Source organism: Daphnia pulicaria, chromosome 10 (genome assembly GCF_021234035.1).
Source record: "Daphnia pulicaria isolate SC F1-1A chromosome 10, SC_F0-13Bv2, whole genome shotgun sequence".
Classification (NCBI taxonomy): Eukaryota; Metazoa; Arthropoda; class Branchiopoda; order Diplostraca; family Daphniidae; genus Daphnia; species Daphnia pulicaria.
Genome location: NC_060922.1, coordinates 2,388,072 through 2,415,356, shown reverse-complemented (window position 1 = coordinate 2,415,356; position 27,285 = coordinate 2,388,072). Strand labels below are relative to the sequence as shown.

The window sequence follows — 27,285 nt, the reverse complement described above, 5'->3', positions numbered from 1 at the left end:
TTTATTGAAAACTGGCAACGCTGCCAATTGCCTGTTCGAACAGCATACGAAACTTTCGACGACAGTGTCTCACAAGCAAGCCAAGAAATGGCGGACGCCGCAGCACGTTCGCTCCAGTACGAGTATAAAGCCAATTCTAATTTGGTTTTACAAGCTGACGTTCGTTTAATCGACCGCCGAGCACGAGATGAAGCCACCGGTGAGGTTATGTCCCTTACTGGGAAGTTGGAAGGAACTCGCATGGGTGACAAAGCCCAACGGATGAAACCGGCAAAACGTCAGAAGCGTGATCCCAACAAAACTGATATTGGTGGTAAAAATGGTGGAAAAGGACCTTTGCAAAGCGACAACTTGGATGAAATCTCTGGCATCATCTACAGGCCCAAAACGCAGGACACCAAACAGACTTACGAAGTGCTTCTCAGTTTTATTCAGGAAGCGTTGAGTGATCAACCCAGAGATGTGTTGTGTGGTGCTGCAGATGAAGTCCTCACGGTTCTCAAGAACGACAAGCTCAAGGATAAGGAGAAGAAAAAGGAAACAGAGGCTATGCTTGGCTCCTTGCCAGAAGAAAGATTTGCCCTGCTCGTTAACCTGGGTAAGAAGATCACAGATTGGGGCCAAGACGAGAAAATGGGTACTGGAGAAGAGCAAATGGACGACCAGTATGGCATCAATGTGCAATTTGAAGACACAGATGAAGAAAACGAAGAAGAAAATGTGTATGGAGAGATTGGAGAAGAAGATGATGGTGAGGATGAAGCTGATGAAGCTGAAACAGACCATGCCATTCATGCTGATGCTGTCGCGAGTGGCGTCGATTTGGGCGGTAAAAAAGAAAAGAAATTGCATCCCCTCGATATTGATGCCTATTGGCTTCAGAGGAAGCTGTCAAAGTTTTACAGTGACCCCATGGTGTCCCAAGCAAGAGCCGGTGAAGTCCTCAACATCCTCAAGAATATCCAGGATGAAAGAGAATGTGAAAATCAGCTAGTTGTCTTGCTTGGTTTTGACTGCTTTGATTTTATCAAGCTGCTTAAACAAAACAGACACATGATTCTTTACTGTTCGTTACTGGCATCCGCACAGAGCGAAGCTGAACGTCGAAGCATTCAAGACGAGATGAAGAGCAATCCCCATCTGAACAAGATTCTTCGACAATTAGATACTGTGAGGGACGACACTGGAATCGAACCGATGGAAGTTGATTTTAAAAAGAGTTCACGTCAAGGTACTTCTGCCTCCAAAGAAGTCGGAGGTGGAGGACAGGAAGGTTACAGCGGCATTCCAGGTCTTCGAGAGCTGCTGGACTTGGAGGATCTTGCATTCGCTCAGGGCTCTCACTTCATGGCCAACAAAAAGTGTACACTTCCAGAAGGTATTTAGTTTCTCATCTTTTAATTTCAATCAAAATTTAAACATCTACTTGTTCTTGGCAGGTTCTTTCCGAAAACAGCGTAAAGGCTACGAAGAAGTTCATGTGCCACCATTGAAACCTAGGCCTTTCGATGCTGATGAAATGCTTATTCCTATCGATAAACTTCCAACCTACGCCCAACCAGCATTCGAAGGATTCAAAACGCTCAACAGAATCCAGTCTAAAATCTACAAAACAGCTCTCGAATCGGATGAGAACATGTTAATTTGCGCCCCAACCGGCGCCGGCAAAACCAACGTGGCTTTGTTGACTATGATGAGAGAATTGGGCAAGTACATCAATCCGGACGGAACAATTCGCGTCGATGAATTCAAAATCATCTACGTTGCACCTATGCGTTCGCTCGTACAAGAGATGGTGGGCAGTTTTGGCAAAAGACTGGCGCCTTTCAACCTGAAAGTTGCCGAACTGACGGGCGACCATCAACTCAGCCGAGAAGAAATTGCACAAACTCAGGTGATTGTCTGCACGCCCGAAAAGTGGGACATTATCACTCGCAAATCAGGAGACCGGACCTACACGCAACTGGTCAAGTTGATGATCTTTGACGAAATTCACTTGTTGCACGACGACCGTGGTCCAGTTTTGGAGGCCTTGGTAGCTCGTACTATCCGCACCGTCGAATCCACTCAAGAAGATTTGCGATTGGTGGGTCTTTCTGCCACGCTTCCCAATTACGAAGATGTGGCCACTTTCTTGCGTGTCCGACCCAAGACGGGTCTATTCTTCTTCGACAACAGCTACCGCCCTGTACCCTTGGAACAGCAATACGTTGGAATCACGGAGAAGAAAGCTGTTAAGCGTTATCAGATTATGAACGAAATTGTATACGAGAAGGTAATGGAGCACGCCGGCAAGAATCAAATTCTCGTCTTCGTTCATTCGAGGAAAGAAACCGGCAAAACAGCACGTTCCATCCGCGATCTTTGTTTGGAGAAAGACTCTCTGGGAGCCTTTCTACGTGAGGGTTCCGCTTCTACGGAAGTTTTGCGCAATGAAGCCGAACAAGTTAAGAATCAGGAGCTGAAGGACCTACTTCCCTATGGTTTTGCCATCCATCACGCTGGTATGAGCCGTGTGGACCGTGCTTTGGTCGAAGATTTGTTTGCTGATCGTCACATCCAGTTGCTCGTTTCCACAGCCACTTTGGCCTGGGTAAATATAATTACATACTAATCAAAACATTTTAGAAAAGGTCAAATTTTAACGATTTTGTATCAATATTAGGGTGTCAATTTGCCAGCCCATACTGTCATCATCAAAGGCACGCAAGTCTACAATCCGGAGAAAGGTCGATGGTGCGAACTTGGATCTCTCGATGTCTTGCAAATGCTGGGTCGTGCTGGTCGACCGCAGTACGATACCAAAGGTGAAGGTATCCTCATCACCAACCACAGCGAATTACAGTATTACCTGTCGCTGCAGAATCAGCAATTGCCCGTCGAGTCGCAAATGGTCAGCAAACTACCGGATATGCTGAACGCTGAAATCGTTTCCGGCACAGTGCAAAATGTCAAAGACGCCGTCCATTGGCTGAGCTACACTTATCTCTACATCAGGATGCTCCGTTCGCCACAACTATACGGCATATCGGTCGACAAACTAAAAGAAGATCCGATGCTCGAGCAACACCGAGCTGACTTGATCCACACGGCAGCTGTTTCACTTGAGAAGAGCCAGCTGCTCAAATACGATCGCAAATCCGGTCAACTTCAAGGTATTTCACATTGCAATTTTGTTTATAATGTCCACAGTAATTGATGGGTCTTGTGTTGGAATGTAGGCACGGAATTGGGAAGAATTGCCAGTCATTATTATTGCACCAACGCAAGCATGGCAACCTACAACCAGCTGTTGAAGCCAACCCTGAGCGAAATCGAACTATTCCGTGTTTTTTCGCTCTCTTCCGAGTTCCGCAACATCACCGTACGTGACGAAGAGAAATTGGAACTTCAGAAACTTATGGAACGTGTGCCTATACCCATCAAAGAAAGTATCGAGGAGCCTAGTGCTAAAGTCAACGTCCTGTTGCAAGCCTACATTTCGCAGCTGAAACTGGAAGGCTTCGCTTTGATGGCTGACATGGTTTACGTGACTCAGTCAGCTGGTCGTCTCATCCGAGCCATTTTCGAGATGGTTCTTAGCCGAGGTTGGGCCCAGCTGGCTGATAAAGCCCTCTCACTGAGCAAGATGATTAATCGTCGCATGTGGCAATCCATGTCGCCGCTTCGGCAATTTAAGAAGATGCCAGAGGAGATCATTCGAAAACTGGAGAAGAAGAGTTTGCCGTGGGAAAGACTTTACGATCTAGGCCCTACCGAAATGGGAGAACTTATTCGGGCTCCTAAATTGGGCAAGACCATCCACAAGTATGTTCATCAGTTTCCCAAGCTGGAGTTGTCTACTCACATTCAGCCCATCACTCGTTCCACGCTCAAAGTGGAATTGACCATCACTCCCGATTTCCAGTGGGACGACAAGATTCATGGTAAAGCTGAAGCTTTCTGGATCTTTGTCGAAGATGTGGACTCTGAGGTTATTCTCCACCACGAATATTTTCTTTTGAAATCGATTTACGCACAAGACGAACATCTGGTCAAGTTCTTCGTTCCAGTTTTCGAACCTCTGCCACCCCACTACTTTATCCGCGTTGTTTCGGATCATTGGATCTCCTCGGAAACGCAGTTGCCTGTTTCATTCCGTCACTTGATTTTGCCGGATAAATACCCACCACCGACTGAGCTGTTGGATTTGCAACCGCTTCCTGTCACTGCTTTGCGTAATCGATCCTACGAAGCTCTCTACGCCGACTCGTTCCAGCAGTTCAATCCCATTCAGACACAAGTGTTTAATGCGCTGTACAACACCGACGATAACGTCTTTATTGGTGCTCCAACCGGAGCTGGAAAAACCATTTGTGCTGAATTTGCCATTCTGCGCCTTTTCAGCCAGAAAGAACAAGAGGCTTCGGCTGAAGGAGTAGCTGAAGTTGAAGCTCGTTGCGTCTACGTTACCCCCAATCAAGAACTTGCGGATAATCTCTTCATCAACTGGCAAGACAAATTCGCATCGCGATTAGGCAAGAAAGTGGCCATGTTGACTGGAGAAACAGGCACCGACTTGAAACTTTTGGCTAAGGCCAACATCTTGATCTCGATTCCAGAGCATTGGGATGTTTTGTCACGTCGTTGGAAGCAGAGGAAGAATGTCCAGAACGTTCACTTGTTTATCGTCGATGAACTTCAATTGCTGGGCGGAGAAGACGGGCCTACACTCGAAGTAGTTTGCTCAAGAATGCGCTACATCGGTGCCCAGCTTCAGAAACCCATCAGGTTAGTGGCCTTGAGTCACTCATTGGCCAATGCCAAGGACGTTTCGCAGTGGTTGGGTTGCCCAGCAAACGGCAGTTTCAATTTCCACCCGAACGTGCGACCAGTTCCGTTGGAACTTCACATCCAGGGATTTAACATCACCCACAATGCGTCTCGCCTCATTGCCATGGCTAAACCTCTGCATAACGCTATTTCTAAGCATTCACCGAAAAAGCCGGTACTGGTCTTTGTTCCGTCGCGAAAGCAGTCTCGCGTGACGGCCTTCGATATCCTGACTTACGCCGCCGCCGAGAACGAACCGGAACGCTATCTCCATGCCGAGTTGGAGGACATCAAACCTTTCATCCAACGGCTAACCGACAAGACACTCCACGAAACACTAAAACAAGGTGTGGGATACTTGCACGAAGGTCTTACAGTCCAAGACAGAAGAATTGTGGAGCAGCTGTTTGAACTTGGGGCCATCCAGATCGTTGTCGTTTCGCGCACTCTTTGTTGGGCTGTCTCCGTTCACGCTCACCTGGTTATCATTATGGACACGCAAAGTTACAATGGTCAACAACACATGTACGATGACTATCCCATTACCGATTTGATCCAGATGGCCGGCAGGGCTAATCGACCGCGTGAAGATGACGACGCTAAATGCGTTCTTTTGTGCCAATCGTCCAAAAAAGATTTCTATAAAAAGGTAAACTTGGAAACTTTCTCCTAATGTTGTAACACTTGATTGTTATTTATTTGTTTCTTTCTTTTCTAGTTCTTGTACGAACCATTGCCCATCGAGAGCCATTTGGACCATTGCCTTCACGATCATTTCAACGCTGAAATCGTGACCAAAACAATTGAAAACAAGCAGGACGCTGTCGACAACTTGACGTGGACCTTTTTGTACCGACGGATGACTCAGAATCCCAACTACTACAATCTTCAGGGAGTGAGTCATCGGCACTTGTCTGACCACTTGTCCGAATTGGTGGAAAGCACGCTGAATGACTTGGAGCAATCCAAGTGCATTACCATCGAGGAAGAAATTGACGTTAGTCCGCTTAATTTGGGCATGATTGCTGCCTACTATTGTATCCACTACACGACGATCGAGTTGTTCAGCTTGTCGCTTAACGCCAAGACCAAAATCCGTGGTTTATTGGAAATTATTTCAGCAGCCGCCGAGTATAAGAGCGTGCCAGTCCGGCATGGAGAAGAAGCCGTATTACGTCAGTTGGCTACCAGGCTTCCCAATAAGCCTCAGACTAATGCCAAGTTTAGCGATCCCCACACTAAAACGTTCCTCTTGCTGCAAGCTCATTTGTCTCGCGTCCAGTTGCCAGCGGAATTGCAGCAGGATACGGAACTCATTCTGGGCAAGGCGATTCGATTGATTCAGGCCTCTGTGGATGTGCTCAGCTCTAACGGATGGCTTTCACCAGCTGTGGCCGCCATGGAGTTATCGCAGATGGTGACTCAAGCTATGTGGTCCAAGGATTCGTACCTGAAGCAGCTACCTCATTTCACCACCGAGATTGTCAAACGGTGCACCGACAAGGGACTCGAAACAATCTTCGACGTCATGGAAATGGAGGACGACGAGCGCAACACTCTACTCGGACTTAATGAGTCCCAGATGGCGGACGTCGCCCGATTCTGCAATCGTTACCCCAACATCGAGTTGGGATTTGATGTTTTGGATCGCGATAAAATCACTTCAGGACAATCTGTAGTGGTTGCAGTGAACCTTGAACGTGAAGATGAAGTCGTTGGCCCAGTCCTTGCTCCTTTCTTCCCACAGAAACGCGAAGAAGGCTGGTGGGTAGTAATCGGCGACCCAAAGGCTAATGCTCTCGTTTCCATCAAACGGCAGACATTGCAGCAGAAGGCCAAAGTCAAATTGGATTTTGCGGCTCCAACGACTCCTGGCCAGCATTCTTACACCATTTATTTCATGAGCGATTCGTACACGGGATGTGATCAAGAGTACAAGTTCACCATCGATGTCAAGGAACCATCAAACTCTGAAGATTCTGACTCTGGTTCCAACTAAACATCAAGTCCAAAACTTTTTCAATCTTTATTTTTGTTTCCCTTTTGGCTGGTATCATGACCGGTTTCGTTTTTAAAACATTGTGAGAAATGTCATGCCACTAAGCATATTTGCTCGCTATGAATAAAATGCGCTAAATCATTTCAATTGTTTGCACACGTGAGATTTATTTCGAATTATTGATTGGAAAAATTCGATTAATATTGATCACAAATTAAATTAAACTAGTTTTCACAATCATATTTAAGCGGGAGTAACTTTCGCGTTTTAATTTATACAAACAGATCATTTGTAAGAAATATGAGTCAGATCATTTTTGAAGTTCCATGAGATGCCGTCACCTCGTGGAGGATGAACAGATGGAAAGAAAACGCACCACCATGTTCTGAAAGAAGAACAATCACTTACCGAACAGAAAGCTTTAGCAATTTAAACTTGATTACCTTCCTTCGGAGAGCCCAAAAAATATCCGCCAATTTTCGTAAGTACCGTAGTCATGTGGGTTGACAAAGACATTTCCTTCTAATCGTTTAGCTTCACGGTCATCTTTGTTAGTCAAATTTTCAATGCTCGTTTCTCCTCTGGATATAAGTCTGGCATGCCAACCAACTAAGGCACTCAAGGCAGCTAAAACTCCGGCACAGAGTATTGCCTCCGTTACAGCGACAGCCCTTCTCAGTGATCTTGGTCGAGGTGCTGGAGTTACTTCTTCTACCTGCTATAAATTGTTAAGAGTTTTAACGGTTTTATGCACGGTCGTTTGATATTAATCGATACCACTGGATGTACATGAGATCCGTTACTGAATACTGGGTATCCTATTGGTTCCGAAGGATCGGAATTTGATAATTCGTGAAGCTGAAATTCAAAATTATTAGGTATGTTCGTGCAATTTCACATGTAAACAATACACTTACAATGACTGGGGCTCCGAAAATGAAAAGAAAAATCATTCCTAGTACAACGTACGCCATGAAAAGAAAAAAATATCTGTGGTTGAAATGGCCGACACAGTTATTCAACCAAGGGCAGTGCTGTGAATAAATTTAATAATTAAAATTTAGAGAAAAACTAAAAAGGGTGGTTGGCAATGTGTGTTTGTTACATGGTCCATCCTGAGAATACAAGTCCGACAAATTGAGCAGTGATGAGTTCGCTCAGGTTTTGCTGACTGACACTTTTTACAGCGAGCTTTAATGTGGGGAATTTGGTCTACCTAATAATTAGGCCTACATTATATAAGTGTTGGCAAAATAATAATTACATCACAACAGAATTTACATTTGGAGGGTTTCCCGGAGGTGTTATTAAAGCCATGTAGTAGTGAAATATTACATTAAGTAAAATCCAATGCCCAAATATCACAAGGGCTATGGTGAGCTCTGCACTGATGTTCCAATAAAATGAGAGTCCAATCCAATATGCAACGCCAACAACAAATTGAATCAAGAGCCAGACTAGAGTGACAAATATCTGAATACAGATAAAATAGAAAATGTTCACATAACTCTGTGTTAAACATGAAACAATGTAAAATTACCTTTCCTAGGGAATCGGCGAAATGATCGACCACCCATATTATTGGTTCAATAAACCGGTCAGTTACTGAATCCCAGTCTACTGACAGTTGAGGGATATTGCTAATCTTCTGTCGTACTTTCTTCCATATCTGTTTCCTTGTGATTCTAAATAATAGAGACTAACAATGGTAAAAGTATAAGTTGAGGTTGTAATTAAGCACTTTACCTGGATATGACAAAATTGGAAAAAAGGGCAAGCTTTGATATGAATCTCATTTTCAATTTTCCCATTCCTCCTTATGAAAAATAAGAAAATAAATAGTATGGTGGCGCCATCTACTGGTCACGGTAAGAAATGTTAATTTCCATTGGAAGATTGAAATGAAATTCCAGATTGATTGAAATCTGGAAACGCTGTATACAAAGTCTTGTTTTCAATTTTACACATGCGTCTGAACATGCTCTGAGTGGGCACATGATTTTTTCTCGCCCTTTTACCGCTCGTTTTTTTTGTTCTAGTCATGAACAAAGATGAAACAAAAAACGATCAGATGATCAATAGTGTCGCAGTCAGTGCAGCGTCAAAGGAAAAAGATGAAAGAGCATTCAAATTTAAAGGTATTTTCATGTTTCCCAAGTAGATAGGTAGAATTCTGATTTTGAAATAGCTCTGTAGTTATCAGCTGAGTAGTAATGAAAGAATTTTGCTTAAATTAGCCTGTTTCTTTAAATAATGTGATATTACTGCCATGCCATACTGCCATGTTTCGGATGAGATTCCAATCTAAGGAATTGAATTTATTTTTCATTGTAATCTGATAGACAGTCCTATTTTCACTCTCATAGTCTTACTGGTTATTCTATATCACAATTTCCCCTATCATGTTTATAAGTTCTACTGTCCTTATACTTACAACCAAGTAAATTACGATATTCAAGTAAATTTAGTTTGTCAGAGTTCGTGTGATAGTTGTTAGAAGTACAAACCATACTCTCAGAAAATTGACAATATTGAAAGCATGCATAAAACTTCTATTTATAGATCATATTAGATTTGCAAATAGTAATAAATAATGAAATAATTATTTGATCACACATTTTTCATTTCTGGTTTTCTGTGGTGGAATAGCTGCAGCTTTCCTTGCCGGCGTGACTGGTGTTTCGATTCTTTTTGGATTTGGTACTACTCTCGCCGCGGCCAAGAAGAAGGATCCTCATTTTTTCGACCAAGGTCTGACTGGCCGCATCGAAAAACAAACGACAAAGCCAATTTCAAGTCAAACGACTGCAGCAGTGAGAAGACGTGTTCCAGTATCAATCTCATCTGTGGAGCCGGGCGCATCCTTAGCTATTCGAGCTCTCGGTTGGGGCACTCTTTATGCAGTGACAGGATGTTCTGTACTGTTCTACGGCATCTGGAAACTTATGGCTGTTAATGACGTGAGTACAATTTCTTACGATTTACTAGAACCAAGAATGAAAACAAATAAACAACACACAAACAAGCCCCACATTTGGCACAGAAGGGTTTTCTGCCAAGTTTCAACGGCGAATGGCTTTATGATTTGAAACTTTCTCTTTTACCAATGGAGAATCTTTCTTGGTAAGATTCTTGTCCAATGAGGTCATGGTCTTGCTGTAAATTCTCAATGCAAGCAGCAGGCGCCAATGTTCGATTTAAATAAGAGAAGTAAAAATATTTGCCGACAGGTTCTCGTTCCAGTTGTCAGGCTATTTTAGAAAATAATTTTCTATAATTCAAGCGTTATGTTGCCAGCAGCCTTTTAGAAAATATTCCATGATTTATGATATATCGTAACCTCCGCATATAGTTTTTCCTTTTGTTCAGTTGGAACCGAGTGACCATAATGCTAGCGTAGTTTCTCGACGATAATAATGAACTGATTCGTTAATCCGTAACTGTAAAGAGTTTCCCACACGCGCAGATTTCTCTCCGATGGCCTTATAGTGCCCCACCAATTTTGTTTTCTTTGCAATCTAACTAATTAGATTTGTTTGTTTTAACAGTTGAAAGAGTTTCGATTGAAAGTTGGTACTTGGCTTCCGACCGTCCCACGAAACAATCCTCAGGGTCGTACGGAATTTTCTGGTCTCAACGATTTATTGCAGCACATTATCGACGTTGACAAGGAGAAGAAAGAGTCGTCCAACAGAAATGATACCAAGTGATACCAAACACATAGTGCGTATGTGTCTTTTTCTCATCCAAACTCTAGTAGATCGGTGTAATCCCCAACAAAGCCATTTCTATTTACATTTCGAAAGTTGACTAAGATAGAATACGAGTAGTTCAGTATTAATAAAAACGTTTTCTGTGTTATTTATTTCGCTTTTTGTAATTTTTCCTAAGATTTCAGATTAGATTTAGTAGGCAGACAGAACACACAGATTAGCTGGAACAGAAAATGCTTTTAGTAATGCGTGAAGAATTTTTTTTTTTTTTTTTTTTTTAATGAGACTTCATAGGCATTGAAAACAGAAATATCTTGTTGAAGTGTTGGGTAGCTAATGTTTTTATTACTGAAGTCTCTACTGTCCATTGCGAAAAGCGGCTATCTATTTGGCACTGTTTTTTTTTTTTTTTTTTTTTTTTTTCCAAATTCTTTCCTTATATATTATTGTTGTTTAATATTACGAGGAAATTATTATTGCATGAAATAGTGTTCGGTTTTTAGGCTCACTGCTCTTTAGTAAATGGCGGGATCTTGTGGAATAGAAAGAGTGAGAATTTACTCTCCATCTAGGATTCTGGTTCTAAAGTTAGTAAGCATCACCCACTTGGGCACTTCCATTTCAAACTCTGTTATTGCTGAACTTAACGTTGATGATTCGTCTTGTTCGTTCTCATCTCAATCCTAACCAAAAATGTTTTTGTTTGATTTGGTCCCCAATAGTGTCGTTGTTGGCGTCATTTTAATAGTGGCCTTGAAAATATATTTTGAAATTTCAATGGGAGTTTGTAAAAGTACGAAGAGACTTGATGGGAAAACAATTATAGTTACAGGTGCGAATAGTGGTATCGGTAAAGAAACTGCCATTGATCTCGCACTAAGAGGTGGTCGTATAATTTTAGCCTGTCGAAATTTGGAAAAAGCAACCCTAGCCAAAGGTAAAATAATTATTGCAACGTTAGTTAATGAATTACAATTACCTACATGCATTCTTATTTACATTTAATCGAATGTGCTTTATACTTTTGATCAGTAAAATAAAAATACCTAATAATACATAGTCATTTTGTTTGGTTACTAGATGATATTATTGAAAAATCAGAAAACAACAATATAGTAATCAAGCTACTTGATTTGGCCTCTTTGGATTCTGTCAGAGAATTTGCAGCTGATGTGTTGAAAAATGAGCCCAAACTACATATTCTCATCAACAATGCTGGATGTGCTTTTATTGGAAAGAAAATGACAAAGGATGGTTTAGAAAACCAAATGCAAACTAACTACTTTGGCCATTTTTTGCTTACAAATTTGTTGATAGGCATGATGTTAATTTAATTTAAAATTAAATTGAATTGTTGACTAAAAATGTAAAATAATTCATTCATTTTAAATAGGTTTGATGATCAAGACTGCTGAATTGGAAGAAGAATGTACTCGCGTCATCAACGTCAGCTCCTATGCCAACAACTTCTGTAATAATTTGGATTTAAATGATCTGAATTTTGTTCATGACAGTACAGCGGGGACACTGTGGGCACCTTTTAAAATTTACGGAGCGTCGAAGCTGTGTAACATTCTCTTCAGCAAAGAACTTTCCAACAAACTCGAACGCCATGGTGAATCATTTATAACAACTTTTTTTTCTTAATATTTTGGAAATGAGATTCTTAGTCTTGCAATTCTTGCATACTATTTGCAGCATGTCCCTCTCACTGTTATATTAATATCTGTTTGGTCATATTTTTAGTTGGTCTTATATATTTACCTTACTTTAAAAAAAAATTATCACAGGAAAAGCTGTTACTGTGAATTCTCTTCACCCAGGTGCAGTGCTAACTGAATTTGGTCGTTTTTCCAGAGTAGTCACCGTTATTATGAGAATCTTCGCCTCCTTTTTGAAGGTATGTTCTCTGAAAACGAAGTACAGCAAAGTTCATTTTACAAGACAAATATTTTTTTGTTTATATTCATTAAAAAAAATTCTAGTCTCCAAAAGAAGGCGCACAAACCACAATTTATTTGGCGGTCGCCGACGATGTTGCAAACGTGACAGGACAATATTTCTGCGATTGCAAGGTTTGCTATCCCAAAATATACGCCCTGATACGCCCTAGTTTCATATGGCTATGTCGTAATTTAAATGTTATAGAAAAATTATTACCATATTTTCCATCAGATTGCTGAACCTTCAAAGCTGGCTCAAGATGATGGAATTGCAAAAAAATTGTGGGAAATTAGCGAAACGATCGTTAAGTTGGAACCAACAGAAAAATATTTTTAAAGGGTTATTTGTGGCCGTCACTCGGTCTCATCCTAGAAACCTTTTATGTGTTCTTCCAGCAGTTTATCATCGTTGCCATAAGTTTTGACACTATTCAAGTCTTCGGCAGTGTTGGAAATAAACACAATCAACGTATACCGATTTTCTCCCAACTTTTTAACTAACGTTTAATTTGAATTTTTCAGGTAACCCTCCATCTAGGTCGTAAGTTAAGCACTAGCATAGAGCTGCCACTTTGACGTTTAATCCCTAAGTTGGATGTGAAGATTCGTCTTGCTCAATTCAATCCTTTCCAAATGTTTTTGTTTAATTTTGATTTTCCCAATAGTGTCATTTTGGGCACCATTTTTATTGTGACTATAAAAATATATTCAGAAGTCATAAAGGGATCCTGTAGAAGCAAGAAGAGACTTGAAGGGAAAACAATTATTATTACAGGTGCAAATACTGGCATTGGTAAAGAAACTGCCCTAGATCTCGCACTAAGAGGTGGTCGTATAATTTTAGCATGTCGAAATCTGAAAAAAGCAAGTCTAGCTAAAGGTAAAATTATCAAAACACTTCATTAATTTAATTTCTTTAAATTATTAATAATAATTGAATCAAAAAAATTTCATAGATACAGTAAAATATAATTTAGCGATAATACTAGAAAAAATGATTATTTAATAGATGACATTGTTGAAAAATCCGGAAACTCTAATGTATCAATCAAGAAGCTTGATTTGGCTTCTTTTGATTCTGTCAGAGAATTTGCAGCTGATGTATTGAAAAATGAGCCCAAACTTCACATCCTCATCAACAATGCTGGATGTGCTGGGATTGAGAAAAGAAGGACTGTTAATGGTTTAGAAAACCAAATGCAAACTAACCACTTTGGACATTTTTTGCTTACAAATTTATTAATAGGTAATTAGGTATGCTGATGTTAATTTAAATTGAATTGTTGACTAAAAAATGTAAAAAAATTCATTCATTTAAAAATAGGTTTGATGATTAAGACTGCTGAATCGGAAGAAGAATGTACTCGCGTCATCAACGTCAGCTCCTATGCCAACAACTTCTGTAAACATTTGGATTTAAATGATCTGAATTTTGTTCATGACAGTACAGCGGGGACACTGTGGGCACCTTTTAAAATTTACGGAGCGTCGAAGCTGTGTAACATTCTCTTCAGCAAAGAACTTTCAAACAAGCTCGAATGCCATGGTGAATCATTTATAATACCTTTTTTTTTTTCTTAATATTTTGGAAATAAAACTTCACTACAGTCTTGCAACTCTTGCATACTATTTGCAGCATGTCCCTCTCACTGTTATATTAATATCTGTTTGGTCATATTTTTTAGTTGGTCTTATATTTGATAAAAGATTTTTATTATATATTTTTTCTTATTTACCTGAATTTAAAAAAAATTTATCACAGGGAAAGCTGTTACTGTGAATTCTCTACACCCAGGTGCAGTGCTAACTGAATTTGGTCGTTTTTCCAGAGTAGTCACCGTTGTTATGAGAATCTTCGCCTCCTTTTTGAAGGTATGTTCTCTGAAAACGATGTAGCCTAGTGAATGATTACAGCAAAGTTCATTTTATAAGAAAAATATTTTTTTGTTTATATTCATTTAAAAAAAATTCTAGTCTCCAAAAGAAGGCGCACAAACCACAATTTATTTGGCGGTCGCCGACGATGTTGCAAACGTGACAGGACAATATTTCTGCGATTGCAAGGTTTGCTATCACAAAATATACGTCCTAGTTTCATATGGCTATGTCGTAATTTAAATGTTATAGAAAAATTATTGCCATATTTTCCATCAGATTGCTGAACCTTCAAAGCTGGCTCAAGATGATGGAATTGCCAAAAAATTGTGGGAAATTAGCGAAACGATCGTTATGTTGGAACCAACAGAAAAATATTTTTAAAGGGTTATTTGTGGCCGTCACTCGGTCTCATCCTAGAAACCTTATATGTTCTTCCAGTTTATCATCGTTTGCCATAATAAGTTTCGACACTATTCAAGTCTTCGGTAGTGTTGGAAATAAACACAATCAACGTATACTGATTTTCTCCTAATTTTTTAACTAACGTTTAATTTGAATTTTTCAGGTAACCCTCCATCTAGGTCGTAAGTTAAGCACTAGCATAGAGCTGCCACTTTGACGTTTAATCCCTAAGTTGGATGTGAAGATTCGTCTTGCTCAATTCAATCCTTTCCAAATGTTTTTGTTTAATTTTGATTTTCCCAATAGTGTTGTTGTTGGCATCTTTTTAATAGTGACCTTTAAAATTTATCTTGAAATAACGAAGGGAGTTTGTAGAAGCACGAAGAGACTTGATGGGAAAACAATTATCATTACCGGTGCGAACACGGGTATTGGTAAAGAAACTGCAATTGATCTCGCTTTAATCGATTAAATGGTCGAATAATTTTAGCATGTCGGCATTTGAAAAAAGCAACCCTAGCCAAAGGTAAAATAATTATTTTATTTTAGTCTAATTAAATCAAATTTAAACTTCTTTTCCTTGATATTCTACAGTTGAATGCTAAATAAACACTTTTTTGAATTTTAGATGATATTGTTGAAAAAACAGGAAACAACAATATTGTTATCAAGAAACTTGATTTGGCCTCTTTTGATTCTGTCAGAGAATTTGCAGCTGATGTATTGAAAAATGAGCCCAAACTACATATCCTCATCAACAATGCTGGATGTGCTGGGATTGAGAAAAGAAGGACAGTGGATGGGTTAGAAAACCAAATGCAAACTAACCACTTTGGCCATTTTTTGCTTACAAATTTACTTATAGGCATGGTTTGATTATTAATTAACAGGAGATTGATAATTATAAAATTAAATATTTTTTGAACTCCTTGTCCTTTAAATGCAAAAAGGCTTGATGATTGAGACTGGTGAAAAGGAACAGGAGGAAACCCGCGTTATTAACGTCAGCGCCGATCTCAGCTTTCTGTGTAGAAATTTGAACTTAGATGATCTGAATTTTTCCCGTGACAGTACTGCAGGAACACTGTTGGCACCTTTAAAAATTTACGGAGCGTCGAAGCTTTGTAACATTCTCTTCAGCGTCGAACTATCGAACAAACTCCAATCCCACGGTATATCATTCTAATATATTTTGTTTTTCTTATGGTGCGACAATGAAACGTTGCACTTCTCTTGCTCTATCAATTTTAAAATTAATTGTATAGTCATAAAATTCTACTGTATGCGCCCTTTTTTCTTTTAAAAAATTGTTTAAAATAGGAAAAGCTGTTACTGTGAACTCTCTGCACCCAGGAGCAGTGTTAACCGAGTTTGGTCGTTTTTCCATCGTAGCAAACATTTTTATGAGATTGTTCGCTCCTTTTCTGAAGGTGTGTTCGTTAAACTTAGAAAAGCAATTTGGTGATTGAATAGCAAAGTTCAGGCTTAATAATTTTTAAAAATTTCTTTCTAATATTCTAGTCACCAAGAGAAGGCGCACAAACCACAATTTATTTGGCGGTTGCTGACGATGTTACAAACGTGACAGGACAATATTTCCGAGATTGCAAGGTTAGCTATTTCCCAACAATTTTTCTTTATAGCCTCGTATCCCCATGTCCTTATGTAAAGTATGCTCTACAAAGAACATTTATTTGTTTCAAATCAGATTGTTAAACCTTCAAAGCTGGCTCAAGATGTTGGAATTGCCAAAAAATTGTGGGAAGTGAGCGAAACAATCGTTAAATTGGAACCATTGGAAAAATATTTTTAATACGATTTTCGGCGCCGTCCGTCACATTTGAAAACACTTCTTTCGCGGAAATTTCTTGTTCTGTTCTATTTCTTATTTTATCTAAGGATAGCTTTTTAGCCAGAAGCACGGTTAGAAACTTTACAATCAATCCTTTTCCGCGGATCGTTTTTTTTTTTTTTTAAATAATTCAATCGTAGTATTTGTTTGCAGTTTCGTTTATTCGTCGTATTTCACGTTACTGTTTGAATTATTTGACATAGGTATCTGTTAAATATATTATAAATATTTAAAATAATGAGCATTAGTATTTTAAATAGTAGGTGGAATTTAATTCATTGTATAATTTAAAATTTCGATTCCTTGCTATAGTTGGGCTCAAATTTTAAATATTTGTAGGCCTTAACGTAAAGTAAAAGATCGGCCTAACTCTAGGCATCTATGAGCTAATTACTTAAAAAATATCTCGCTATAATAAAATATTTCTTGTTCGTTATTTGTTAAGCAACAAAAACTCATTTTCGTCGCTGGCTATTTTCGATCGATTATATTACAGCGTTTTCTATCAGCGATATTACTTGTGACCAATCGACACAAAATTTTCTTGCGGCACTCTTCATCGCAACCTTCGGACACAAAGTTGTCAGTGGCTTTATAATAATTCCTAAATTTGTATCGTTAAAAAATTGCGTTATTCAAACATGAATGAGTGAAAAGCAAACAATTTAAAAATGCGTAGACGACTGTTGGTCAGAACCACTTACTTGAAGTACAGTTGAAAAAGTGCGTCATCATTTAACATGCGCGAGAAAAATTCATCGATTGTTTTCGGGCTTAAATCGGCCAAGGCGTATTCCTTTTTAGCCTGGTAAAGTTCAAACCATTCGGGCAAATGCATCGGACCCTTTTCATTGGCTTCAGTCAAATTCATCGTCCACGTACTGAAGTCCAACACGCTCTAGAAATAAGATTGAGAGAAGAATCATTAGTCACATTTGATACAACATTTGACCAGAAACTAATATGACAACCCAACTGGAGTCTGGTCGTTGGCCATCAATGGTATACACCCGGTAACTAGGACTCAGATTTGTGAAGCTGGTCAGACTTCCCGCTATGTAGGCAACATTGATAGGACGCGTGTCATTTGTTTCATCATAGAATATTTTGAATTCTTCATTGTGAGTGTGTCCGTAAAATTGAGCGGCGACTGTCGACTCGAATCGATTGATAATTTTGTCGAATTCTCTACAGTAGATTGTCCAACAGTCTTCATTACCAGGTGGAATGTGTGCGATAATATGTACCTGTTTGTAGTCATTTAAATTATGCAGTTTTTATTATTTGAATCATTTTGTCTTCCCTCAAATACCTTTTCTTTCGCTGTTTCAGCGGCTTCGAGAGTCTTCGTAAGCCACGAGAGTAAAGAGGCCGGATCTTTTGCCGAAGAAAGTGTCCACCAGTTGAATGTGTAGCAATAATTTGTGTTTAAGGAAACAATCCTGAGCCCCGGTTGAACTAAAGCAGTGTAATAGCCACCATGGCGGATCGTAGAAGATGCTTCATTCGGAAGCCCAAATTTGGTCCAAAGACGCTCAGCATCTTGATACAGCCAGCCGGTGCCAAGTTCTTGATCCGTTATTTCTGGTAAGGCAAACCTTTTATTTGAAAACAGTTGAAGAGAAAAATATTATGCAATAACTCAACTTTCTTTGGAAATAAATTTATAGGTATATACGTGTTCACGGGATGAGCATCGTGATTGCCCAAAGTTGGGTAGATAGGCGTGTCGGGGAAGAATCGTTTTACAAGATTGAGTAAGCGTTCGTGGATGAGCATATTTTCTTCTCGGCTGGTTGACCAGATATCATGTGGAACAAGGTCGCCAGTCCAGATGATGTAAGCGGAGTCCTATAATAGGAAATACGTGATAGTTAAATCCAATCTAATTATTAGATTTTGTTAAATCGTTTTATACAAGGTGATGCTTCGACATTTGCTCGACCGAGTTTTCCAGAGTTCTCCAAGGTAAATCACATTTTCGGTAGTCACCCCAGTATCCGGCTGAATCTTCGTCTTTCGTTATCGGACCCGAAGAAGCCCGACAACAGAGCGGATTTCCACAGTTAGCATTTGAACCTTCCATATACTCAGGATCCCAGTGAGGATCGGCCAAATGGAGAACTTTGATGGTAGGCATCTCTGCCTATCGGCCGAAAGGTAAACATAATAACACTATTGTAAAATTCATCGTTATCTGCAACATACTAGATCATACCGAAGGTAAAGTTAGTTGAACCACATCCGGTTTTGATATCGAACTTGGCGCGATACTCCATTCCAATTTCTCGCGATCAGAAAACGTGCAATTTGCTTCTTGCATAAGGATACCGCAAACGTTTCCTGGATCCACTAGTGAGTTATTGTAGATGTATCTCACTGTGGGCTAGAAGGAAATGAATGAATAATTTAACGAATGACATGCCTCAAGGAGTTTTATAGAAGGTAAAAGCACTCAAATAATGAATCTAATTATTCCCTTACGATGGCGGCAGAGGCTACACCTCGACAAATCTCTTCGTCGTAGAGACTCCGACTGATACACGTTAAAGCGATATTATCGACGATGTCTTCATCCGTAAGTCCAATTTCGAAACTCTGGAAGATACCCCGGACCACAAGATTGCAAAGGGAACACGTCGGTAAAATACTTTTCTGCTCACCTGAAGGCGCACCTGACAAGCGGATACGTTCAATGAAAAAAGATTGCTTGAAGACAATTTCCCAAGGTAATAGCTACACGTTTGATGAATATGTTATCTTACCTTGAATTGAATGATTGATGAGAATGACGAAACTCAATCCGACGAAGGTCAGAAAAAGGGAACCCATTTTTTTCTAGAAGTTCACTCACACTTTTCTCATGAGTCCAGTAGTACAAGAGACAAGGTAGACTGCTTGAGAGTGACTGTTGTCAGTGAACTTCTTGTAGTATGATTTCAAACTGGCTTTTATTTTTTTTTTTTAATTAATTCCTTGGCGATCCGCCTTTTCTCACACTATACATCGTCCTTCTACTATTACATGACCTGTTTTTCAATGGCCCGAGGAACGTTACGCTCCACTTTCTCCATCTTAAGAATTTCTCTTGCTTAATTTAACCTTAGTCGGCAGAATCAATGCTTGTTGGATGAATCAGCTAAAAAAAAAAAACGTAGCTTTGACTTGTTGATCAACTGTACACATAAGGTAAAACGACATTTTCAATAGGGTCTTTCGAAATTTGGCGATGAGCCTATCCAATCTGTACATTTACGGTAAGTAGTTTTTCAAGGCCAAAGTGGTGCGACGACTGTCCATTTTCTCACTTGAACACATGCCAACAAAGTTTACCGATAATTTGATGTGGGATAAATTTTCAAGTGGAAGAAAAGGAAAGTGACTTAGCGGCCAAGAGCAAAAGGGAAATCGGTCCCAAATGAAAATGAAAAGTCTTTACTCCGCTCTCTATATTTATTTATTTTTAACCTTTTTAAGGTAACAGAACCATGAGAGCAATATCAATTGGTGAAGTGAAGTTGCTCTATTTTATTCTTAAGAAAATTCACTTAAAGCATCTCATGTGCTAAGTGCTGATGTCTATAAAAGTTAATTTTTTAAAAGAGAAGAAACCTTGACATTTCATTTCCCATATGTACGATATTTCTGAATTAGGCATTTTGGCAATAAGCGCAATAAAAGCGGTTATGATATTATTATATGGCACGCACTAGATTATAAGTCTATTTATTTTATGACATTTTCCCGAGAACAGATATAAACGCTCTTTGATTTATGGACTTAAATAGTTGGGTAAATTCCACACGTCGAGTTATCCAATCAGAAAAATATTCGAATCAGCGGTTCGGCGCAAGCATCCCTCTCCTCCACTAATCTAATCTTACACTGATTTGTAAATAAACTCTTTTCGCTCATCCAATCCATTAAATCATTCTTGTCTTTATAATTCAAAGAGCGAATGGTCAAAGAAAGAAAAAGACTCAATCAATCACTCATTTCATTCACTCAAAGAAAGAGTTACTTGGCTAATTTCATTCTTCATTTGCTTAATCTAAAAACAAAATTCAACAAATTGGCAGCCCTGGTTCTAAGAAGTCGTTTTATTTTCAACGAGCGAATTGGCGGCATGGTCTGTTTCGTTTCTTTCTTGCAGTATTTGTTGCATTAAAACACGATTGATGGTCTAAAGAAAATGTAAATATTTTCTGATATTGATTTTTTTCTTTTAGCTAATTTCTTTTTCATGTTCGACAGCAAAAGTGGCTTTATAATGCCACCACTTAGTCAAACTTCCTCGTCAGAAAATGTTGCTTTTACGAAGGGAGCGATCGTGAGAATACATTTGAAAGATTTCATGTAAGAATGTGTTTTCTTCTTAATTTTGGATGATTTAATTTTCATTTTGGGTGAACTGTTTTTCTAGGACATACAATGAAGTAGAATTAATACCAGGACCGAATCTGAATTTGATTCTTGGTCCAAATGGAAATGGTAAATCTGCTATTGTTTCTGCCATCTGTCTTGGAATGGCTGGAAAACCAAGTACTATAGCAAGAGCTAGTTCGGTAAGTGGCAATTCAATCCATCTACTTTGTGTTTCAGTTGTCATTCCTGTTAATGTTGGTTTACAGCTTTCAGGTTATGTGCGGCATGGGGCAAGCAAGGCAATTATCAATATAGAGCTGCACAATTCTGAAGGCCAGAAATTTCTTGTAACCAGAGAAATAACGTTGGACAACAAATCTGCTTGGAAATACCAAGGAAAACCTGTCTCTAGTGCTCAAGTAATATACTAACCAACTTTTTAAAGATACAATTTGAATGTTAAATTTCCTTTAGATTGAAGATGTTATTAGAAAACTGAATATACAAGTAGATAATCTCTGTCAATTCCTGCCACAAGAACAAGTACAAAATTTTTCTCGGCTGAAGGATAAGCAGCTTTTGATTGGCACAATGAAAGCAGTTGGTAAGTATTATGCTTTCAAAATTCAATTGACTTTCGGTAACTTTATGTTTTTTAATAGGAAAGCCAGAGTTGGAAGAGCAGTTTGAAGAGGTTAGTAATGTGAAAATATGGTAAAATGAATGAAAGTAATAAACCTTATTTTGTTAGTTGACAAAAATGCAAGGTCAGCTTGGAAGTGAATCATTAAATCAAGAAAAGGATGAATTAGAATTAAAGAAACTCCAGGAAGAGAATAAAAGATGGGAGAGTGATGTTAAAAGTTTCAAAGAAAGGGAAACACTGAAGGCAAATGTTAAAAACCTGGAAAAAAAGAAAGTTTGGCTATCGTTTAAAGAAGAACTGAGCCATTTCAAAAATCTTAAAGAAAAGGCGATTGAAATTGGTAAAAGATATGCTAAAGCTGCGTCTCGGTTTGAACCATTGGAGAAAACGATTGCTGAGAAAGAAAAAACTGTTCGAGATGCCGAAGCTGCTGTTAAACTTAAGGTATTACAGTTTATAAAGTACCAATGTTGAGTGTCAATAATTAAACATTTCTGATGTAAACGTTATTGTTTATTTCAGCGAGATAAATTCAACCAAAAGACAGCCACAATGAATCAAGAAATGTACCGTGCAGATGCACACAAACAAAAAATGGAAAGTTTAGCTTCAGATTTTCAAGCGAAAAAGCTCGTAGAAAGAAAGCGTATTGAAAATGAGCAAAGTTTCCGTCAACAAATTATTAACTTGGAGAAGGATTTGGAAGCATTGGACGAACAAGGTATTTTGAATGGTGTTTTAACTTTATTAAATCAATACTGACGTATTGTTTTCTGTAAAAGAAAAAAATTCCAGTGCCGAATTGGAAGACATTGATGCTAGGCTGAATGCAATCGCTCCTCACGAAACAGCATTGGCGCAGAGAAAACATGTATTAGCAGAAGAAATGCGTCGTATAAGATACGAGATTAATGGTAGGGGGGATATTTGCGTTTAATATTTTAATTTCATTTTTAAACTAAATTATTTTTGCAGAATTTCAGTCTAAAGTGAAAAGTATCGAAGATATCGACAAGAACCGCTTGAATCTGCTCCGTGCGGATCGTGGCCTTACGCCAGTTTATGAAGCCGTAATGTGGTTGCGGGAAAACAAGAACAAGTTCCGTGCCCCTATTCATGAACCACCTTTAATATCGGTAAGGCTTCACAAACATTTTTTAAAGATACGTTTCAAAACGCGTTTTATACCTTTATTTGTTTTTGTTTTTGCAGTTGAGCGTAAAAGACACCAAAATGGCTAAATACGTCGAAAACAGTATTGGTTTTCATGATATGAAAGCCTTTTACTGTGAAAACAAGGATGATAGTAACTTCCCGTTTAGATATTTAACTTTTTATTTCTGCTAACCATTATGAACTTTAATTTAGTGAATGATTTGATGAAAATACTTCGAGAAGATCGCCACTTGCCAGTCAATGTGGTTCACTCCCCAAGAAATGACAATGAACCTTTGACCTCCGAGTTTCAACCAAGGATGGCTATATCCGATTTAAAGTTAGTTGAACAAATTTTGTTTCGAAACGTAAACATAACACATTTATTCTGCTCATAATAAAAGGGACTTGGGGTTTCATTCATTTTTGCGTGAATTGTTCGTTGGACCCGAGCCCGTTGTTCGGTATCTGTGCAAAATGTACAAAGTGCATAACATTCCAGTGGGTGATCAAAGAGCTTACGAAAACTTCGGTGTCATTCGAAACCAATACGGTTCTCTCTTCCCTACATTTTTTGGAGGTATCAATAACATTTTAAAAATGTTTCAATTCTTAGTTTCTTACATTTGCTGTTCATAATTATTTTTTCCCTATTAGGTAATCAACAAATTATAGTAAGAGGTTCTAGGTACAGCAGAAATTCGATTACCCAAATGTCCGACATTCGGCCGTCGAGATTTCTTGATCAAACTGTTGACACTTGTGTGTTGGAAGAATATTATGCAAAAATTGCACAATTGGAACAAAGACTAGCACAAAATAAGGCAGATGAAGTCAAAATCAGCCAAGATGAAATTGGGGTTAATAAAGCTCGCGAAGACCTTGTAAAGCAAAAAAGAAGTATCCAAGGGATCCAGGCCAATCGACGTGTCGTGGTGTCACGACTCGATCGAGTACGTGTGCAACTAATCCGCTCCGAAAAAGATGCTGTCGACCTTGTTGAAGAGGAGCGAAATGTCAAAGAAAAGTGTGGGGTAAAGAAAGTTGATTTTAGCTTCTTAGACATTTCTTCCCTGTGGCTTAAAATGTGGTTTTATTTCTTCAATTTTAAGATCGCGGTTCGTGCCTTGTCTAAAAAGTTGAAAGAGTTTTCCAAGCTCATGGATCAGCTTCTAGTGCAAGACATGGAAAGGGAAGCTCTTCAGATACACTTGGATATCCTTCGCGTTGAAATTCATACTGCCAAAAACCAACTGGCAGAAGAAAAGGAGCAGATTGTATCACTAAAGGTAAAAGAAATAGCTTATTCGTTTATTTTCGATGTAATCTTACATTTTTTTTTGCTTTAAGGATGAAAAAGATGAAGCAGATCGAATGGCAGAAGAGGCAAAATTGAGAGCTAAAAGAGCTCAAGAAGACGTTTATCGAAGTTTAAGAATCCGAGCGAAGGAAGAACTTACTGCAGAAGTGCGCGCCATGTTTGAGCTTCTACCAAACACTATACCAGAGATCGATGAGGCCATCGGCAGTGCAACTGCACGAATTCAGCTAATGGGGAGAGCCGATGAACAGGTCTTTATAGTTTTAAATATTTCTTCTGTTTCAAACTATATTTGATTTTATGTTTTCATCAACCAGATTGTACGCGACTATGCAGCACGAGAAATCCTTATCGAACAGCTCACAAAGAAAATTAATAACATAAACAGTCGAGCGACGTCCATGAAAGACAAAATGTATTTATTATACATTTTCTCCTTTTTTCGGTGTCGAGTTTTTAATTTACATTTATTTCTTTAGAGACAAATTAAAAGAAAAGTTCTTGCCCCCTTTGCTTCAGTTGATTTCTCATATCAACCACAGTTTTGGACGCTTTTACGCAAGTATGAATTGTGTTGGAGAGGTGTGCTTGTATACCGGAGAAGGAGAAAATGACGTATGATTTTTTAACTTTACAATCACATCCTATCGTTCCCTATGTAATATCTTTGTCCTTTTCATACAGGATGATTTCAGGAACTATGGGATCAAAATTCGGGTTAAGTATCGTAGCTCAGAACCACTGCTTGATCTTTCAGGAACCCACCATTCCGGAGGCGAGAGAGCAGTTGCCACTGCCCTATATATGCTTGCTATGCAAGAATTAACTCAAGTGCCCTTCAGATGTGTTGACGAAATTAACCAGGTTCACATTTTAACAACAGCAGTCATCGCTCATCGATGATACGTTACAATAACAAATTTTATTTCGAAAGGGTATGGATCCGATCAATGAGCGTCGTGTTTTTGATTTACTTGTCGAAACGGCATGCAGGGAAACAAGCGCCCAGTATTTCCTTCTTACTCCAAAAGTAATCTTATTATCTTGTTAACTGTAAACTACTTCATCCACAGCATAATCTTTTTCTTTGTTTATCTAGTTGCTTCCTGGTCTTGATTACAGTCCCAACATGAAGATTCATTTTGTACAAAATGGCGAGTATGTGTGCGATGGATGGAACATTGACAAGCACTTGCAAACAATTCGAGCCATGAACATCCAAAATTAATTTTTTTTTTTTGTTTTACAATTTTTTTTACATTGACTGCGATTTCCAATTCCTCGTTTGATTCAGAAATATACATGTTTATTCATAAACCTATGAGGCATTATAATAATGGAAGTTGTTTTATTTGGAATTTGCCTAGAATCCCTAGATCTTAGAATAATTTGAATTTAATCAATTTTGGCCCGCAAGTGCCACCTAGGAATCATGAGTTGAACTTGCGTGACAAATTTCGTCTGCTAGTATTGTTATTCGACTATTCGACCACTCAATTCAATATTCCACGTGGTACGATAATCACGTTTTCTGTAGAATACAGTATTCAGTTTAATATCCCTATAATAACTTGCTTGTGATATTCTTAGAAGTACAGTCCTGCTGTTTGAAAAACAATGACAACTTCATGTCAAATTTGTAATTTGCAACTCTTTAAGTACAAGTGTCCAACTTGTTATATTAAATAGTAAGTAATGTGTAGTTGACACTTTCAATCAGTGAAATTAAATACCCACAGTAGTCTATAATGGTTTAAAGGTCTTGGCTCTGGTTGTTGGTATTTTATAATGATTGAATTTTTCAAATATATTTGTCCTTTCATAGTTGCAGCCTCCTGTGTTTCAAAGCGCACAAGGAATCACCATGTGAAAAACCAAGTTCTACTCCATCTGAGACTTTGGCAGGTGAATGCCTGCCTTTGACTTACAAGTTTCCCACCACTGATACAGTGCCAATTGAAAAACTACAAGCATTAGGTATTTTTCTTCTTTTGTTCAACCTAAACCATGCTGCCTATACCCCTATTAAATGTGTTTGTTTTTGTTTTTAGTTCAAAGTGATGAGCTGAAAGAGTGTCTATCTAATCCTCATGTCAGAGATATTTTGAAATCTCTGGTTCAGAGCCAAACACCGGAGGCATCTATCACTGAAGCAATGAAGGAGCCAATATTCCTTGAATTAGCTCATGCATGCCTTAAAATTGTAGAGCCAGAAAAGTTTCAGCAAGAATTGGGTAAGATGTTTTGAAGTATTAGTAGTCTTGTAAAATTGTGAGGAAATAAGGATTTGCAATATAGTGTGGGAGGAAAATGTGTGGGTGTTGGACGCGCCATTAATGGTGACTCGTTCGTACCAGTGCATGGCGTGCAGCTAAAGCCTAAATTCTGGAGCTTATTGGGAAAAGACTGGCAACACTCCAGCAGAGGCATGCCTTCTAGACAGTCGTGTAGAATTTACGATATTCGGGCACACAATAAGTAGCTGAGGTAGCACAGTGATGTTTGAAAGATTTCGATTGGGGCCAGTGTCATGGCCGAATGAGAACAGCAGCTGCTGACAGAATAGTTAAGACGACGCGTCGGTTTCGTCTCTAACACACTCACGCGTCGCAAAATGTTTTTTATTTTGTCAAGCTTCCGGGGTCAGACTTTTGTAATCATCTCGGTTTTCAAGTTAGTTTTACGACGTCGACCACAAAACCGGGCGATGCGTGTCAAATCCGTTGGCAGCGGAAATAAAAGCGGAAGAAAAAAAATGTTATGTAGAAAACAACTCGTCCGCTGGATGTCGGCAATCTCCAGCGGTGTGAACGACCTCAATCTGTTAGACGGTTCTTCTATTGTTCTGTCTTATCCTTATCTCGATGGTAGATAGATTTATGTTCTTGTAGACCAATCAACTTTCAAAATATGATCTCGGTTTTGGAAAGCAATTTCTGTTTTGCTTGTAACTTACAAGAAAAGGATCTCGGAAGTGGATATTGCGGTCCTGATTAGAAATCGGAAGTTTTTATATAATTTTGTTTGTGGCTTTTTGGGAAAGAATGTCTGATACAGGATACATTATATCGACGCAACTGGCTTCGCAATATATGAAGTTTGAACTTGTGCTCCGATGTCCTAATAACCGTGCTAGACAGCGGGAAACGGTAAAAAGAAAATTGTGTACTGTTCTTAAATTCCCTTTTGCTTCAAACGG

The 27,285-nt window shown here is 38.8% G+C and overlaps 8 protein-coding genes across 9 annotated transcripts; 6 read left to right on the top strand and 2 right to left on the bottom strand.

Annotated features, from left to right (window-relative positions):
- Positions 1–54: 54 nt before the first annotated feature.
- Positions 55–6,958, top strand: LOC124313941 (U5 small nuclear ribonucleoprotein 200 kDa helicase-like). Its single transcript, XM_046778804.1, has 5 exons — positions 55–1,378; positions 1,440–2,593; positions 2,666–3,155; positions 3,222–5,461; positions 5,531–6,958. The coding sequence occupies exons 1-5, from the start codon at positions 88–90 to the stop codon at positions 6,809–6,811; spliced, it is 6,456 nt and encodes a 2,151-aa protein (XP_046634760.1). The 5' UTR covers positions 55–87; the 3' UTR covers positions 6,812–6,958.
- LOC124314168 (palmitoyltransferase ZDHHC16B-like) lies at positions 6,842–8,622 on the bottom strand. The gene is made up of 8 exons (XM_046779270.1): positions 8,558–8,622; positions 8,352–8,496; positions 8,093–8,284; positions 7,917–8,027; positions 7,729–7,845; positions 7,589–7,669; positions 7,255–7,529; positions 6,842–7,196 (listed from the first exon to the last, which is right to left on the bottom strand). The coding sequence occupies exons 1-8, from the start codon at positions 8,620–8,622 to the stop codon at positions 7,097–7,099; spliced, it is 1,086 nt and encodes a 361-aa protein (XP_046635226.1). The 3' UTR covers positions 6,842–7,096.
- A 152-nt stretch (positions 8,623–8,774) lies between these two features.
- LOC124314542 lies at positions 8,775–14,862 on the top strand. The gene is made up of 15 exons (XM_046779738.1): positions 8,775–8,949; positions 9,461–9,771; positions 10,360–11,461; positions 11,605–11,841; positions 11,918–12,139; positions 12,315–12,424; positions 12,510–12,599; positions 12,700–12,795; positions 12,864–12,936; positions 13,042–13,347; positions 13,477–13,713; positions 13,792–14,013; positions 14,230–14,339; positions 14,442–14,531; positions 14,622–14,862. Exons 3-15 carry the CDS (start codon positions 11,218–11,220, stop codon positions 14,724–14,726), a joined length of 2,142 nt encoding a protein of 713 aa, XP_046635694.1. The 5' UTR covers positions 8,775–8,949; positions 9,461–9,771; positions 10,360–11,217; the 3' UTR covers positions 14,727–14,862.
- Positions 8,853–10,521, top strand: LOC124314543 (transmembrane protein 242-like). The gene is made up of 3 exons (XM_046779739.1): positions 8,853–8,949; positions 9,461–9,771; positions 10,360–10,521. Exons 1-3 carry the CDS (start codon positions 8,853–8,855, stop codon positions 10,519–10,521), a joined length of 570 nt encoding a protein of 189 aa, XP_046635695.1.
- Positions 14,863–15,557: 695 nt separating the features above from the next.
- LOC124314263 (retinol dehydrogenase 14-like) lies at positions 15,558–16,611 on the top strand. Its single transcript, XM_046779424.1, has 4 exons — positions 15,558–15,919; positions 16,068–16,177; positions 16,269–16,358; positions 16,456–16,611. Exons 1-4 carry the CDS (start codon positions 15,688–15,690, stop codon positions 16,558–16,560), a joined length of 537 nt encoding a protein of 178 aa, XP_046635380.1. The 5' UTR covers positions 15,558–15,687; the 3' UTR covers positions 16,561–16,611.
- Positions 16,612–16,679: 68 nt separating this feature from the next.
- LOC124314067 (sphingomyelin phosphodiesterase-like) lies at positions 16,680–19,508 on the bottom strand. Its single transcript, XM_046779075.1, has 9 exons — positions 19,365–19,508; positions 19,084–19,274; positions 18,818–18,985; positions 18,518–18,745; positions 18,278–18,450; positions 17,912–18,197; positions 17,571–17,846; positions 17,304–17,497; positions 16,680–17,203 (listed from the first exon to the last, which is right to left on the bottom strand). Exons 1-9 carry the CDS (start codon positions 19,429–19,431, stop codon positions 17,071–17,073), a joined length of 1,716 nt encoding a protein of 571 aa, XP_046635031.1. The 5' UTR covers positions 19,432–19,508; the 3' UTR covers positions 16,680–17,070.
- On the top strand, positions 19,508–25,407 carry LOC124313980 (structural maintenance of chromosomes protein 5-like). Of its 2 annotated transcripts, XM_046778899.1 has the most exons (21): positions 19,508–20,793; positions 20,854–20,955; positions 21,023–21,164; positions 21,231–21,383; positions 21,439–21,568; positions 21,627–21,658; positions 21,716–22,054; positions 22,133–22,331; positions 22,393–22,524; positions 22,586–22,746; positions 22,823–22,916; positions 22,979–23,105; positions 23,170–23,345; positions 23,423–23,799; positions 23,878–24,054; positions 24,116–24,337; positions 24,404–24,501; positions 24,566–24,701; positions 24,771–24,950; positions 25,021–25,116; positions 25,186–25,407. In XM_046778899.1, the coding sequence occupies exons 2-21, from the start codon at positions 20,870–20,872 to the stop codon at positions 25,312–25,314; spliced, it is 3,186 nt and encodes a 1,061-aa protein (XP_046634855.1). In that variant the 5' UTR covers positions 19,508–20,793; positions 20,854–20,869; the 3' UTR covers positions 25,315–25,407. The 2 variants fall into 2 exon arrangements, with proteins under 2 accessions (XP_046634855.1, XP_046634854.1); XM_046778898.1 differs by lacking the exon at positions 19,508–20,793 and having other exon boundaries at positions 20,835–20,955.
- A 141-nt stretch (positions 25,408–25,548) lies between these two features.
- Positions 25,549–26,334, top strand: LOC124314282 (zinc finger HIT domain-containing protein 3-like). The gene is made up of 3 exons (XM_046779448.1): positions 25,549–25,774; positions 25,912–26,063; positions 26,138–26,334. Exons 1-3 carry the CDS (start codon positions 25,704–25,706, stop codon positions 26,332–26,334), a joined length of 420 nt encoding a protein of 139 aa, XP_046635404.1. The 5' UTR covers positions 25,549–25,703.
- Positions 26,335–27,285: the final 951 nt, after the last annotated feature.